Consider the following 15,995-nt stretch of genomic DNA (forward strand, 5'->3'; position numbering starts at 1 on the left):
ACTTAATTGGGCATTGCAGTCTCTGAAGTGGTGGTACGTGCTGCTGATGTGGTGGGACAGAAATGGATGCCTCAGAGTGTGCAGTGTCTAATCTTCATACTTTTTCCTTTTTTTAATATATATAGATAAGGAACAACAAGAAAACTGCCATCTTGGTGAAAGAAGTGAATCCTAAAAAGAAGCTTTTCTTAGTTTATAGACCAAATACTGGAAAACAGCTCAAATTAGAAATTTACTCTGATTTGAAAAAGAAATATAAGAAGGTATTTTTTCATCTGTAATCTTATATTGTATATGAGTACTTGTTTTATAGTAAAACACTGGAACTATTTTTAGGAGAGCTTTGTGTCTAGATATAAAATTATTTTACCAGTTTTTTCTATTTGGTTACGTTTAAAGGAAAGTTGTTTTCAAGTTTTCTTATACACTAATACCCCAGTCTTAATGTGATCACCATGAGGAGACGTGTACGATGACTATTTGAAACAGTGTGAATTGTCAGAAAATCCAGCTTCCAGTATTAACTATAAATGTTAGAATGTTTTAAATAAAGGGAAGTTGTCCCAGACCAAAATCTCATCCGATTAACTCTGTTGTGAACATGCTGCTCTGTTTATATTTTAAATGGAACCCGCATCAAGGGTCAGTTTTTCTGTACAGGGGTGATTTTAAATTGGCCGTCTCTGGAGAAGTTGTAGAGACCAGATTAGACAAGTGGTTTATTTAAGGCAGCCCCATCACAGTGGAATTTTTGTCTTATTTTTACAGGTAGCCTCTGATGATGCCGTGGTGCATTGGTTAGACCAGTACAATTCATCTGCAGATACTTGTACCCATGCTTACTGGTTAGTATTTTTGTGTTTCTCACCAATTTTCCAACATGTAATCAAAATTTGATTTAATCATCCAAATATGTTCTTATAAGTAAGTGACCAGAGCAGCTGTTGTTAGGGCTTGGGTCATTCAACCAGGAATATTTCTTGGACCTCTGGGGACCAGACACTGTCTAGGTAGCCCCTCTGCTCATCGTTGTTTGCAGCCACCTGTTCTCTGCATTGGACCTCTGAGGACCAGACACTGTCTAGGTAGCCCCTCTGCTCATCGTTGTTTACAGCCAACTATTCTCTGCATTGGACCTCTGGGGACTAGATACTGTCTAGGTAGCCCCTCTGCTCATCGTTGTTTGCAGCCAACTGTTCTCTGCATTGGACCTCTGGGGACCAGACACTGTCTAGGTAGCCCCTCTGCTCGTTGTTGTTTGCAGCCAACTGTTCTCTGCATTGGACCTCTGGGGACAAGACACTGTCTAGGTAGCCCTGCTGCTCATCGTTGTTTACAGCCAACTGTTCTCTGCATTGGACCTCTGGGGACCAGACACTGTCTAGGTACCCTCTCTGCTCATCGTTGTTTGCAGCCGACTGTTCTCTGCATTGGACCTCTGGGGACCAGACACAGTCTAGGTAGCCCCCCTGCTCATCCTTGTTTGCAGCCAACTGTTCTCTGCAGTAGAGATTCATTTGTCACCCTTGGTGTTAAAACTTGCTTTTTTCCTCCCTCCCTCTCATCCTACCTCACTTTTTACCTCTCCCTGCTCCTTTCTCTCCTCTTCTCTTTTTTTAAACAGCATTACTGTTGTCACTGGATCAGTAATATTTTTAAAGCTAGGGAACTTGTAAAATGCCACAGAGGTACCTAAAGTAGCTACACAGCCCCAGAAACCTTCGTGTTGCCAAGTCTAGGAGCCGATCCTCTGTGGCACAAGGGTAACCAGAGATGTAGTCTTCCAAGTCATGAGACAATCACCCTTGTGACATCCATCCATGTCAGGACCTGCTAGAGAGTATTTAACAGTGTGCAGGTGTGAATTCCCTCTTCGGTGTTTTCTCACCCATTCAAGGGTTGATGATCTTGGGGTATCTGACCTACTTTATGAAAAGGGTCACGGAATATAAAGGGATTGTATGTGGGTAGATAAATTTGTTTGATCTATGTGGTGTTTTTTGTTTTCATTTTGAGAGTAAATTGGTGAAAGTGAAAGTTAACATAGGAGAAGCCTTTGAGATTAAATATTTAAAAAGTTAACCTACAAAAGTCCTTCAAAACATTTGCTTTGTGTTTTAGCAAAAAAAGCACATGTAATTATGTGTTTTACATTCATCGTGAATTAGTACTGGAAAGACATTTTTATTGATTTGTGGAAATGATTTCAACCATGAATATTGGTATATTTGTATATTGATGTGTTAGAGCTTCTTAGTTCCTTTAAATTTTCATATGGTCTCATTTTTGTTTGCTGGGGTTTTTTCCCGCTAATCTGGTTAAAGAATGATATACCGATGGTTTAATAATGTAGAGGTAGGCAGGATCGTTTTGTAAGCCGGCAGTAATACAGTAGTAAGATAATAGGTATTAAAATGGCTAAAATGCTTGAATGGATAACGAAACTAGTAGATCAGCCCTTTCACAGGGATCAGGCCCCAGCAGTAACTATGTTTTTAAAAATCAGTAGTCACACCTTAAATTGGAAAGGATAACCCAGTATGCCAAAAGGATTCTTAACTAAAAACGGTCTCTTAATAAAGGCAAATGGTGTTTAGACTATTTTCTGTTTGAAGTTTGGGTAGACCTTGGGAACTTACTACGAGTATGTGTGTGTGTGTGTATCCACATGTACATACACACACCCCAGCCCCACTCCCTTTCCATTCTAGGCGTGGCAATTGCAAAAAAGCAAGTTTGGGATTAGTGTGTGAAATAGGCCTTCGCTGCCGCACGTACTATGTGTTATGTGGTTCCGTCCTGAGCGTCTGGACAAAAGTGGAGGGTGTTCTGGCATCTGTCAGTGGCACAAACGTGAAAATGCAGATAGTTCGGTTAAGAACAGAGGACGGACAGCGAATTGTAGGTGAGTCTGATTTTTATTTTGGTTCGAGTTGTGGGGAAAATTCAGATCCTGCATCTTTCTCATCTTGCTTGACGTCTTAGAATCTTAGCATTTCTTCCGGCAGTGGGTGAGGAGCTTAAAAGGTGGAATAGAAACTGAGCCTTTGACACCATCAGTTCTGGCTGAAGTGATGCTGTGGTCATTTATTTTCTGCAGCTCTCAGCTACTCTTGCTCCCCCCTCCCTCACTGTTGCTGCACACACAGGCTCCCTGGACTGAAGACTTGCCCAGGATGCTCCCAAGTCTGCCATTGTACTAAGTCAGACTAAGATTGTGCACGTCCGAGCCGCCGTGCACAGAGGACGGTTTGGAGCCATGCAGGGCAGTGGCAGGACAGGCTGGCTGCTCGACAGCAGGCTTCCCAGGAACCAGCTGTTGGTCTTGGTTTCATTTGCAGCAACCTCCTCTGCAGCATGGATCGCAGATTGGCAGCCTGTGGGCCCAAGCCAGTCTGTGAACATTGTGGTTGGCCCCAAGTGTTTCTGGTTCTTGCATGTTTTCATTTGAATTAGTTGCCAACGTCTAAAAAACCAAGAGATTTCATATAAAAGCTTGGATTTCCAGCTTCTTTTAGAAAAACAGCTTGTCTGGAACACTGGGCCTATATTCCCACATGGTAGGAGTTGAAGTCTCTATACCTAGGGTGTGTATTTCTTCAGTTTGCCTGTGTCTTCACTGTGCCCACTTAGAAGCCACCTGCCTCTGTAAGGATTGCATTTGCAGCTCTCGTTTTGTTGTTTTTTGGGTGCATTAGTACATGAAGAAGAAGGTGATGTGTGCACACCTTTGTGGGGCTGCAAAGCTCTAGTACATACTCATTGGTAGAAAGGTCCTATAGTTGACCATTAGTTCCTCCAACAAGAAGGTGACGTTACACACGCGTACACGCGTCTGCTTGCTTGCTTATTTTTGAGTAACGTTGAAGAGTCAGGTTACTTCTGAATGGACCACCTTGTTTATGAGTATGCATTTAACCTTTGTGTGGAGTTCTTATTTGCTGTGCTCACTATTATGGTTGGTTTGGGATCTGCTGTGAAGCTGTAAGATGCAGTGTGGCCTCTCCTGGATGCAGCTTTACATGTTCTTGTTATTAACTGCAGGTTTGATCATTCCGGCCAATTGCGTATCGCCTCTCGTAAACCTCTTGTCCACTTCAGACCAGTCGCAGCAGCTTGCCGTCCAGCGGAAACAGCTATGGCAGCAGCATCACCCGCAGAGCATCACCAACTTGAGCAACGCATGAAGGGCAGACAGGTTTCAACATGGATGTGTCTGGAATGCCGTTTGAAGCATATCATTTGCATAAAAATCAGGGACAGTTTCCAAAGAATTACATATATATTTTTCAGTTGTGCTCTCTTTCTCTAGTTAATTTTTTTGGGAATAAGGACAAGCCTGGAACAGATAGCAGAGCTGAAAATCAGCAGTGCCGATGGTCTTTCCCTTTGCTTTTCCTGTGGTTCTTCTGTTTGCTTTGACTCTGGGTGAGCAGGGGGTGTGTGCGTGCGTGCGTGCGTGTTAGTCCGCTTGTTTGTGCGTTTCTCGAAGGCTACAAACCACAGTTGGTTTAAGATGCTTGGAACTTCCCAAACTGGCTTTACCTTTATGTTCTACAGTGCTCAGGGTTAATGCAGTACATCCATGCCATTGCTGGGGGGCTTCTCCCCGGATGCATGTATTTTGAGTCTATAAATACAGAGAATATATATTGGTTTCTTTCCCGAACTTCTTAGGCAGTAGGCTTATTATAGCATGAAATGAAAGGTTGCATATCATGCGTTCAGGTTCTTTTCTAGTTTTTGTTCCGACATTGCATGTCTTTGGAAGCATGCATAAACAAGATTAACCAGAAGTCACGTAACGGGGAGAAACACATTTGTAGATGTACAGCATTGGTTATTGCATTTTTATAGTGTTTATACCTGGGTATTGCTTCTGACCTGCGAGCTCCTCGCCCCTCCTTCCCTCCGCTAGGTTTCTCTAAGTGCTGAGTACATACCTTTTCTTGTGTGTGTGCGTGTGTGATAAAACTCTGAAAAGTTCATTTTAATGTATTTGATAGTATTCCTAATGTCAGCTGCAAAAATGGCTACAAGCCTGTTTTTTTTTTTCCTTTAAATTTACATTTTCCTTAACTTAAAGATAGTTTTAAAGAAGTACAAATTGGTTTCCATCTTGCACACAATCTTTTTTACTTCATTCTCTAAATTTGCTGTCACTCATGAAAGGAAATCCTACTTGAGTTGTAAACTAGACAATGGGGAAACACTTGAGGCTTCTGCTGTACGTTTTTCTTTGTGTTGTTACCGTCGTTACTCAGTAACTTGAACGTTGTTTATTGTGTTGTAAGACATTGTACAGTTTCTCTCAAGCTGTTCAAAATGGTAATGTACAAATGTGAATAGACACTTATCTATAATATGGGTAAGTTTTGTTTCGCCTATAATAGATGTTTATAAACAAGTTGAGGGGACAGTTGGTCTTTTTGTTTCCTTTTTCTTTTTATTATTATTATTTTTTGCTTGCACAGGTTGCACTATTGAAAAATTTGAGATTGTATAATAAACCTGGTTAAAAGCTGCAAGATACCAAAATCTTGTAGATGTCAAATAAAAAGTTATTATACTAACAAGAAGTGGACTCTTGCTTAGGCCCTCACCACCCTCAGCAATAGTCTGACGGGGATCCGCAAGGCTTGGGTGTTGCCTCAGCATTCCAGCTAGCCTTAAATTTTGGCTCCATACCAACTCCTGAAAATTGAGGTGGTGTTGAGGAAGGGGTAAAGTGATAGACTTTTGAATGTTTTTCAAGTTGAGTTGACATTGGTTACTTTTCAGAATGTTCCCAGAACCAGATGAGGGTTGTAGGTTCAGTGGTAGGAACCCAGCAGATTGCCAGGGCACCCTCCTCTTTTTCTCTGAGCCTGAATTTGGTTTACATCAAGCTTCCCCTAAGTTTCCTTCTGGATTTATTTATTTTCAGTGCCTAAGAGAATAGCTTGTGTTATTTGGCACATTTTGCCCAGTGGATGCAGCTTCCCTCCTCGGTCCAGTCCATGTGTCTCAGGCAGCGATCCCTATGAATATCAGCCAGCAGCCAAGAGAAGTGCCCCTTTCAACTCAGCAAGACCTCCCAGCTAGTGCTCCTGTTACTAACGAATAGCCCAGCTGGCTTCCACCAGCATGCTAAAGTGAAACGCACCTGGGGAAGGGAAAGGTAACAGATCTACCCTGTCCAGTGGGAAGAATGGCAGGGCTGGGCAAATGCACTCGCCTAGGCTGTTGGCTCACCTTCCCCGTCACGGGGGCAGGATCTTCTTAGCAGGTTACGGGGGTTTTTGGTGGTGGGTTTGTTTGTTTTTTTATTTTTAAGCTAAGCGGCATTGGTAGGAGGGATCTTTAGCCTGCAATTAATTGGCCTTCACAGTTGACGGAATACTTGCTCTTGGAATAGCCATCTTGGTGCAGAGGGGCATGTGGGTGTCCTCTTCTTTCTAAAACAGATTAAAGTAGTCATCAGAAGGTCCAGAATGGCCTCAGAAACTCCCTCAAGGTAGGCCTCAAAAGGGCGCCAATGTAAATGAGTGAGCAGCTGAGGTGTGGCAGGCCCAGGCCTTGGTGCGTGGTGGCACCTGAGCACCAGACCCTGGTGACCCTGGTGGCCGCCATCCCCCTCTCTGAGGAGCACATGACCGTCACACTGTGCCCGTCGTATAAGTCAGCAAGTGCAGGTTGGCCAGCGTGGGAGAAAGCCCCTGCAGCCGAGGTCTTCCTCTTTCAGAAACTGCAGTGTTAGTAACAGCTAACTTGTATAAAATCGGTCCATTTACTTCAGGACCTAAATGCCATGACTGAACCCAGGGGCCTTGTTTAACCTGTTGAGAGTCCACTTGGCCTCTGCAATGCCTTTTTTCCCATTTTAGCAATACGGCTCTGAGCACAAAGATGTGATTATAAATGAGGTTGGTGTTTTCAGAGTTTACAGTGTTGATTGTACTGAAAACCACTTCCGGAGTCCAGAGCTGCTCAGATGTTCTCTCTTGGGGAATTTGTTTTCCCCTAATCTAGCAACCTCCGTGCCGCCAGATCTCTGTATCTGCAGTTCAGTAGATTACCCAGATGTGCAGTCAGCAGTGAGTGTTCACAGAAGTATTCAAGCCTTTCAGAAACTCAGCTTGATCAAAAGTAGGTATGTTAAGTGAGCAGTTTGCCCTTTTTGCTGCTAAATTGCAGAAATACTCTTCAGTATCTTTCTTTACATGTATATATAAATTGGTAAGACTTGCAGCCAAAGCAACGTAGTGATGTGTCATGTACGTATGTTTTCTAATCCAATTAATTAGCACTTCAGAACCCTTTTTGAGTTGCAACAATAACCATTCTCGTTTTAGTTGGCTTCATCTTGGAGGTAAAGGTTCTAGATCGCCCAGCTCCAGGGACATTGTAGACATTTTAGAGGCAGAATTTTCTGGCCATAGTTAAATGCCCCCTTAGGCACTCACTTGCCAGTCTCAGTGTGATGCTATTAGAGCAACTTCTGACAGGCAGGAGAAAGGGCACCGTTTACAGTTGTGTAACGTGAAGGACCCTGTCCCTCATCCTGCCACTTTCCAGTGTGGCATGAGGAGGGAAAACCAGTAGATGAAAACTGATGGCTGCATCTGAATTTAGGAAGGGAGAGGCAGACAGAGGGAAGACTTTCCCCCTTTGGTCCTTTTCTGATGAGAGATTGAGAGGAGGGCCCCTACCCAAGTACTGTCATTTTTAAAATGTCCCTGTGTGCTACTTGGTAGTGTCTAAGAATGGTGCTGCATGAGCCTCTGCTAAGCTGGGACCCAGCCAAGGGATGCTTGGTTAGTACAGGCTGTCCAGTGGCAGAGGCCCCCACTGTGCTGAGCGTCGTTTGTTGGCCACCCTTTCTTGCATCTGCTCTCCCCAGCTAACCCCACACCTGTACACACGTGTGCACGCACATTTTGCTGCTGAAATATCGTGAGCATTCCATGTGGCGGTCACAGCTGAGAGCAGAAAGTTTCTCATTGGATGCCAGTTGTCTAATAAAAAATGTAGCATCATGTTAAGGCCCTGGAAGTGAAGGAAACTCACCTAGATACCTGCAGCTCAAGCCAGCTAGCAGTTTTTTTTCTGAGTACTCGAGGCGAAACCCCAAACCCACCTTCTGATGTTGTGCTGTGCTTATATATATTATGTACATAGGTGTGTACAGAGAGAAACATGAGGTTCTTTTGAATTCTGAATGTAAATATTTCTTGTACATTAAGACCCCACCTGCTTTGTCTTCCTGTCTCCCCCCACCCCCAACCCTATTTATTCTTTTCTGGACTTGCTGTACACAGCCTCCCTTCAATGTTGAAAAAGTTTGCAGACCTTCTTAGTTGAATGTGTTCATCAGTTTTAGAGTTGAGTTTTGCATCTTTACTATAGAATTTCTACATGTTGTGTTCATATTTTTCAACATGCCTGATTGTGTTGTTCATTTTTATTACAGATTTTTACTGTGTGCAATGCATTGTACTGGGGGGAAATGTACTTGAGTGCAATTCTGATACTGTCATTATATGACTAGTTATGCTCATTTATGTTGCTCCTTAGAAGCTATAGTGAGCCTGATGTTTTCAAATTTTCTACAAATAATTCTTTCCAAGACTTCCTTTAAGCTCCTCTAACTTCTTCAGTGCATTTGGGATCAAACTTGAGCTCTTCAGTAAACCCGACTTGCTCCTAGCTTTGGGGTTTAAGGCCTGTCCCCCACCCCTCCTGTGGTTCACCACCCAGTAGGAACATCTCCCAGACCTGAAGCAGTGATGGGTGGCCTGCTGCCGCCTCAAGTCCCTATCTTCCTTTAAAAAGTTGGCCCTGTGCTTTTTACCTATGAATGAACTCTGCGATAGCCCAGGTAATTGCTTCTGCTGTAACCGGTTAGGAGGGTATTAATAGCAGGGCAGAGAGACAGGCCTGGTGCAGACTGGTGTCCTCATCGACGGTGAGGTAGAGAATGTACGGTAGGGAGCAATTTCTCTCCCAACACAGCTGCAGCAGAGGCTCGGTTCTGCGCTGGGGGGTGACAGAGTGAACCGAGCGAGGACTGTCCAGGCCAGGCCCCTGAGCTGCTTGCCCACCAGTGCATCGATGGGTTGGTCTTGGCTGGATGAGCCATCAACCCACGGGCTGAGCTGATAGAGGCATGCTGCCCCCTCCCCACCTCTTCAGTTGTAAGGTTTGTGTTGGCAGCAGGGAGGACCCAGCGGTGGCTCGTGAAAATGGTGGCAGCGCTAACCCCAGAGTCAAGCACTTAGGTTTTATTCCCAGATTTTTGCACAATGAAGAAAATAATCCCTCCGTTTTAACATCTAGGAAAGATTGCATTGAGCGTTTCTTTGCCTTTCATTCATGTACAAGTTTCGTTCATTACTGTTTAACTGGGCAGGCTTGTTAGTTGAAAATTTAAACATTGTTTGCATTTGGGTAATACTTAGGAACTTAATTTGTCATGAATTGGGGCTGGTCACGCCTTGCCCTGCTCTCTGGCAGCTTTGACACCCACAGTGTGGTTGGCCTGCCTGGCTGTTGGGAGAGCACTCAGCTGCAGCAGTGGGGCAAGGTGAGGCCATCCTCAGACACCCCGCTAGTGCAGAGTCAGCAGGGGAGGCAGCCTGGGGCAGAGGACCAGCCTGGGCCCTTCGGGAGACTGCCTCAGCCTTTTTCCTTGCTGGCCCGGTAAGCCAGCTCCCTTCCGTGAGGCCCACGCCTGTCTGGAGCAAACATTTCTGGCCAATTTACTTAAGGGGCTTCCTTGCTATGACGGTATTGGTGGCACTGAAGAGGATAAAGAAGCTTGAGTCTTCTTTCTGACTCCCACTTCTGGGGCAGAGAGCTTTTTTTTTCCTACATAGCACATGGCAGTCTCGCCACTACCAGAAAACATCATCCTGTTCATGGTTTATACTGAATTTGCAAACTACTGATACTATGTTTGAATAACCACTTGTATCTACCATCAGCCATGAGAGGCGGGAGAGGTACGCTGTGTCTCTGCAATAAAACTTTTGCCAGGTTCTACCTCCGCTGAGCAAAGAATACTTTCTTACCTAGGCTTCCATCTCCCTCCTTTCCTAATCCAACATGGTGCATCTTGCAACAACAACACGTGATGGAATCCAAAGACAATTTGAAACAAAGGTGGATGTAAACTTTTTGGGTTTGGGTTTGTCTTTATGTTGTTCTTTTGTTTAAGCCTCCCCCTTTCTGCGGCTACTCTGTTTGGAGTCCGTCAGCGCAGGAAGGGTACGCACTGTTCTGACGATGCTGCACTGTTTCATCAGCCTCTCTGTGGCGGTTCAGCGCCACATATCCAGAGCAACTGTCCCCACCATTAAAAAATGGGGTGTCCTGCAATAGATACGTATTGGCTGCATTCAGCAAGGTTTATCCTTGCTTGTCAAAGAGATACAACCACGAGGCATTAACAGATCCTGTATTTCGTTTTTTTGTTGTTGTTGTGTTTTGTTTTTTCTTTTGTAAGATTCTTAAAATAAATTAAACTGGCTAACATGCATTTCTTGTCATGTTTTCTTTGGGTCAGAGCACCCAATTGAGAGGTGTCAGGGCTGTCACACCCACCGAGAGGGCTGCTTTTCCAGGGGTGGCCTCTATTGGCATGGTGTTTAAAATGAACTGTAGAGCACATCTCATGATGCCGGTGAAACGGAGCCCGCACCACTGCACACCCCTCTGGTCAGATTCACTTAGTGCTGTAGCCGTGGGCTATGGCCCTGTCACTTACCTGGCCTTGGTCCTGAGACTTGGCACTGAGTTTCTTCCGTACAAGATGCCACAAAACAGCCATGGGCCCTAGGGGAGAGGTGGTCTGTGGCATTCTTGGCCATGGGTGTTGGACGACTTGGGGTACAGGGCTCCCTATGCTCAGTTCCCTCCCGGTGCTGGGTGTGGCTCGCAGCGACCATCCCGTCCTGTCTGTTACCCCAGGACGTGAGCTCCACCTCTGAAAAAGCAAAACAGAAGGTAATGTAAACACATTTCTACAGCTGATAGGCGGCGCTCACTGTGCGCGAGGTGCTGTTGGATGCTTTCTGTGTTCGTTTGTCCAGTCCTCAGTCCTCCCTGTTTTCAGACAAAGAAGTTACTTTGCTTACAAGCTACGAAAGGACCTTTACTTCCTAGTTTTTGTGGAATCAGCGTTTTTATTTAATAGTCACTTAGAAACGTTTAATGTGTAACTGTGGCATGTTTAGCATTGGGCCACATGGTGTCCCCACTAGTGGTTACTCGTGGGTGATTACCTTAAATGACAGAGACAGCAACCAAGATTTCTGATGGTTAGGAAGAAGACATCAGCAATGCCAAGTGCAAGAGCGAGAGGCAGAGTAGCCATAGGTGTGGTGATGGATGGGCGAGAAGGGGGTGTGGATACTTGAAGCTGCTATTGAGTTCTGGTGCTTATTGATACAGAAATACAGATTGGGCAAGAAGTCTAGCCGGCTTCTTCCACTAGATTTGGGGCGGGGCGAGTCCAGAGTAGTGGGAATAAAGGTGGGAGAGGACGCCACAGAAGTGAGAAGAGCTTATCCAGAACAGCGAGCAGATCACAGTCCTGTGTGTGTGTGTGCGCACACGCGTGCACATAATCCATTTAAGTCCTCGTAACGGCCACGAGCTGCAAGTACTGTCACCTTGTTTTCTAGGCCACAGGAAAAGAGGTCGGGGAGCTGGCCTGTGGTGGCACCAGCCTCCAAAGTACGTAGTCTGGGTCAGGAGTTGGCACCACTGCCGTCGAGCCGATACCCACTCACAGCAGCTCCCAAGCCTGCAGAGTACGACTGCTCCATAGGGTTTTCAAGGCTGTGACCTTCCACAAGCAGACCTTCCACAGGCCTTTATTCTGAGGCATCTCTGGGTGGTTTGGAACCAGCAACCTTTTGGTTAGTAGCCCAGCACTTAACCATTTGCATCACCGGGGATGACTCCTCCTCGCTAGGCCCCTAGAAAAATGATGGGAGGAAAATCGGGTTGGAATGTGTGAATGGGTTTTCAGAAACATTTAGAATATTGCTTGCTTGTGAGGTGTTTGAAATGTTTGAGAGAATCATTCCATTTGTAGCTTGAAATGCTTAATGGAATTAAATTAACTTTGTAAGTGGCATTAATGTTTAGGGAGATTTAGTCTGTCGTATGTAGGAGATAATTGAGCATTATTTGAAAAGGGAGTGCTTAAAATTTTCATTAAAATTTTACTAAAATGTGTAAGTTGAGCCTACACAAGACTAAGAGGAAACTAGGTTTTTAGTTGTATAACCTTCAGTTGAGTAGGAGCCCCGGTGATGGAATGGATAAATCCTCCCCTGCTGACCCAGAGTTTGGCAGTTCAGACCCACTCAGCGGCTTCACGGGAGAGAGGCCGGTGATCTGCTCCTGTAAAGCTGAGAACTTAGGAAGTCCTATGAGGAGGTTCTCCTACTCTGTCACACAGGGTTGCTGTGGGTCGAAAGCTGACTCGCTGTCACCTAACCGCAGCAAGTTGAGGGAGTGGGTCAAGCTTCAGAGAGCCTCCACCATCCCCCTTCAGCCCCTCTGTGACTGTCAGGCTTTGCTTCCGTCTGCCTCTTCCGTGTCTTATCTGCTCTGAGACCTGCTCTCAGCCTTCCCACGTGCTCCCCTGGACCTCAGCACCAGTCACAACTGAGGCTGGGTAATTCCTTGTCAAGGAGAGCTGCCGTGTGCCCCATAGCATGTGCAGCAGCATCCCTGGCCTCTACCCACTAGATGCCACTAGTACCCTTCTCCCTGGTTGTGACAACCCAAAACGACTCTAGTCATTGTCAAATGTGGGAGGTGGTGGGGCTCTGTTGCCCCTGGTTGAGAACCGCTGCCCTGGGCAAATCAGTCACGAGGCAAATACTGGTGCGTGTGGTGTCTGTGTGTGTTTTAAGGAGGGCAGTTCCCATGAACAAGGGGGCACCACCCCCGAGATATAAAAAATGTTAGTCGGCTGGGGGTTTGGAGCATGTACAATGCAAACTCTGTAAGTATGCATATTTACCAGCTAGTCATTTGAGAGCATGATGTAAAGAAGCCATCTGTGGAGGCCTTCATGGCGAGAAAGAGGAGGCTAAAAGAAATGTGGAAAACACTTATTTTTAGAGTACAATTCTCAGCTAGTTGGCCCTGTCCTCTGAAAGCTGCCCACTCTGTGTGTCAAGAGCATTACTGGGCTAGGGGAGGTAAGTGCCACTCCTGTCACATGCTTTCAACTCATTGTTCTTTAATTAAGAATCACCACTCAGTATCACGCAAAGGTAAAATGGCCAGGTGGGTGCTAAATTTGTCTGGAATACTTCATTTGACTTTTTCTGATCGATTGTTGGCTTGAATAAGTAACACTTGCAGAACACAAGTCAACAGGCAGATGAAAACCTACAGTGAAAATTACTTTTCTCCTCGTCCTCCTCCTCCTCCTCTCCCCAGTCCCCAGTTGCACTGTTTTCCAAGCAGTCATTCTTGCCAGTCTCTTCAGTACCTTTCCTGGGGGAACTCTGGAGGGCTGGTTTCTGTGAACACACATGATGCCCTGACTTCTGTTGTTTATCTTTAATTCCAGGCACGATTCTTTTTCAAAGGTTGATGTGTGAACCCTTAATTTGTAGAGAAATCCAAACTAGAATAATTTATTAATTTCAGGAAAGTAGGAACTTAAACAGCGTGAGCCTTTGATAAAAAGCTAAGTGTTTTGGGAAGATGCGCACTGAGAGGAGTAGCAAGAGGCCCCCCCAACCCCCATTTTACTTATAGTCCTGAAAAAAAGGTCAATTACACACCGCTCTCAATTCCCGTGTTAAGTGGAATTTCTGTCTAGCTTTCTGTTCCTATGGTTTATTTTTTGAGCGTGTGTACGTCTCGTCTGGAGGTATTGGTGTGAAAATAGACTAAGTCCTCAGACGTTTGTCCATTCTTGGTGTTCTGCCCGTAGGCGATCAGGCTTAAGAAACAAATTTTGGGGTTCTACAATGGAGCTTGGCAAACTCTGCAGGTCACATCTGACCACCATCCATTTTTGAATGACCCCACAAGCTGAGAACGGTTTTCACAAATTGTTATTGTAATTGTTGAGGATATACACAGCAAAACATACACCAGTTCAGCACTTTGTACATGTACAATTTAAGGGTGCTCAAGGCAGACAGTTTTTACCAGTTAAGCTAAACTATTGTTTGGCTTTCAGAAGACTTCAGGGGATAGGTGTTTACATTTTTAAGTGGTGAAACAATATTTTGCGACAAAAGAAAGTTAATGAAAATCGCATTTTAGTGCCCATAAATATTTATTGGTATACAGCGATGTCCATTTGTGTATGTCCCGTCTATAGCTGGTGTATGTACCATCTGTAGCTGTTTTCGTACTACCATGGCAGGGTTGAGTAGCTGTGACAGAGACTGTATGGCCCCCAGAGCCTAAAGTATTTAATATATGACCTTTGTAGGAAAAGTTTGCTGGCCCATGGTCTCAGAATGGCAGAAACACTGCTGGTAATTAAAAACTTTGGGAGTACACTCCTGATGGAAGGCTGACTTGCAGTGGGGTTGGGTTTTTTTGACCAGGACCTTCACCACATTGCGCATTGGACTCACGTAGGTGAATCATGCCACTTCACCCACAACTTGTCACATTGATGGATCTGGCCCCAGCTCAACTAATTTCTTAGGTCAGTGGTCCCCAAACATTTTTTATCACATATTCCAGTCAAAACCAATTCTGAGCATACTTCCACTGTATATCAATTAATATGTGTGCTACTAATACGTGCACTATAAATCCCATACATAGACATTCTAATGTTTTCTTCCCTCATTCTTGTGAGTCCCTTCTTACCACCTGTGGTGTGTGCTCCCCACTTTGGAGTCAATTGCCCCAAAACGTTGTCCTTGATGGAAACATTTCCAAAAGAATTTGAAAGCTATTTAAGTGCAATACCAGAACAACCCCATTCCCGTCTAGTTGATCGCGACTCATAGTGACCCTATAGGACAGAGTAGAACTGCCACCTAGAGTTTCCGAGACGGTAATCCACAGCTTCGAACTGGTTCAGCCATGGTCTACGAAGCAAAGCCAGAACAGAACCAAATTTTTTAAATGTGGGTGATCTGGAGCCATAACCAAAACAGGAAGAATTACAGGTCAAAGCCCTGGAATTGGAGACTCAGAAGAGGTGTAGTCAGCCCTTTCAGGAGACTGATGTGGGAGATTGGATTACTGGCAGGACTGAGGATAGTGACATACGTTCAAAGTGGTGCAGTTGGCCGCCATCTTTCAACGGTGGGCAAAATCCAAAGGGCTAGAGATTTGGTTGATACGCAACATGTATGCTGCCTTTGTTTTCTAATAGGGAGATTAAGTTTCTAGCAGGGCTTTGACCTGTAGTTTTTCCTGTTCCGGTTATGGTTCACCCAAATTTTAAAAAATTTGAGCCTATCCCAGTATCACTTCCTCAGCCATGATTCAACCAGGCAGAATCAGTTCAAAGCCCTGCAGTAATGTTTACAAAAGCAGGCTCCCATGTCTTTCTCCAGTGGAGCAGCTGGTGGGTTCAAACTGCCAATCTTTTGGTTAGCAGCTGAGCACTTAACCACTGCACCACCCATGCTCCTTATTTAAGAGCAGTAGCAAGCATTAATAAAGGGGAGCCATCCAGAGAAGGCTTTTCAGAGGTGGGGATAATCAAGCTGGGCTTTGAGGGATGAGCAGGAGTCTCTCAAGTGGGCACTAGGGTAAGTTGGTGTGTGAAGGCTCAGATGTAGGAATGAACAAGTACCAGAGCCACAACCCAGAGTCTGGCCTGGAGAATAATGGGAGATGGTAGGAGGTGGAGGTAAGGTTAAGCTCCGCTGCAGCGGGTTAAGAAAAAAGAAAAAAACTCAGTGCTGTCAATAGCGACCCTATAGGACGGAGTAGAACTGTCCCCATAGAGTTTCCAAGGAGCACCTGGCAGATTCGAACTGCCAACCCTTTGGTTAACAGCC

General features: G+C 45.1%; 1 protein-coding gene across 4 annotated transcripts in view; it reads left to right on the forward strand.

The window, feature by feature from the left end:
- The window catches only part of SBNO1 (strawberry notch homolog 1), a 50,169-nt gene extending 39,657 nt beyond the window's left edge, over positions 1–10,512 (forward strand). For all 4 annotated transcript variants that reach the window (XM_049865652.1, XM_049865653.1, XM_049865654.1 and 1 more), the window contains 4 exons: positions 126–263; positions 769–845; positions 2,712–2,905; positions 4,045–10,512. In XM_049865652.1, the coding sequence (XP_049721609.1) occupies positions 126–263; positions 769–845; positions 2,712–2,905; positions 4,045–4,187 (552 nt within the window). In that variant the 3' untranslated portion in view covers positions 4,188–10,512. The remainder of the gene's footprint in view (positions 1–125; positions 264–768; positions 846–2,711; positions 2,906–4,044) is intronic.
- Positions 10,513–15,995: the final 5,483 nt, after the last annotated feature.

The sequence above is a fragment of the Elephas maximus genome, chromosome 22, assembly GCF_024166365.1.
Source record: "Elephas maximus indicus isolate mEleMax1 chromosome 22, mEleMax1 primary haplotype, whole genome shotgun sequence".
Classification (NCBI taxonomy): Eukaryota; Metazoa; Chordata; class Mammalia; order Proboscidea; family Elephantidae; genus Elephas; species Elephas maximus.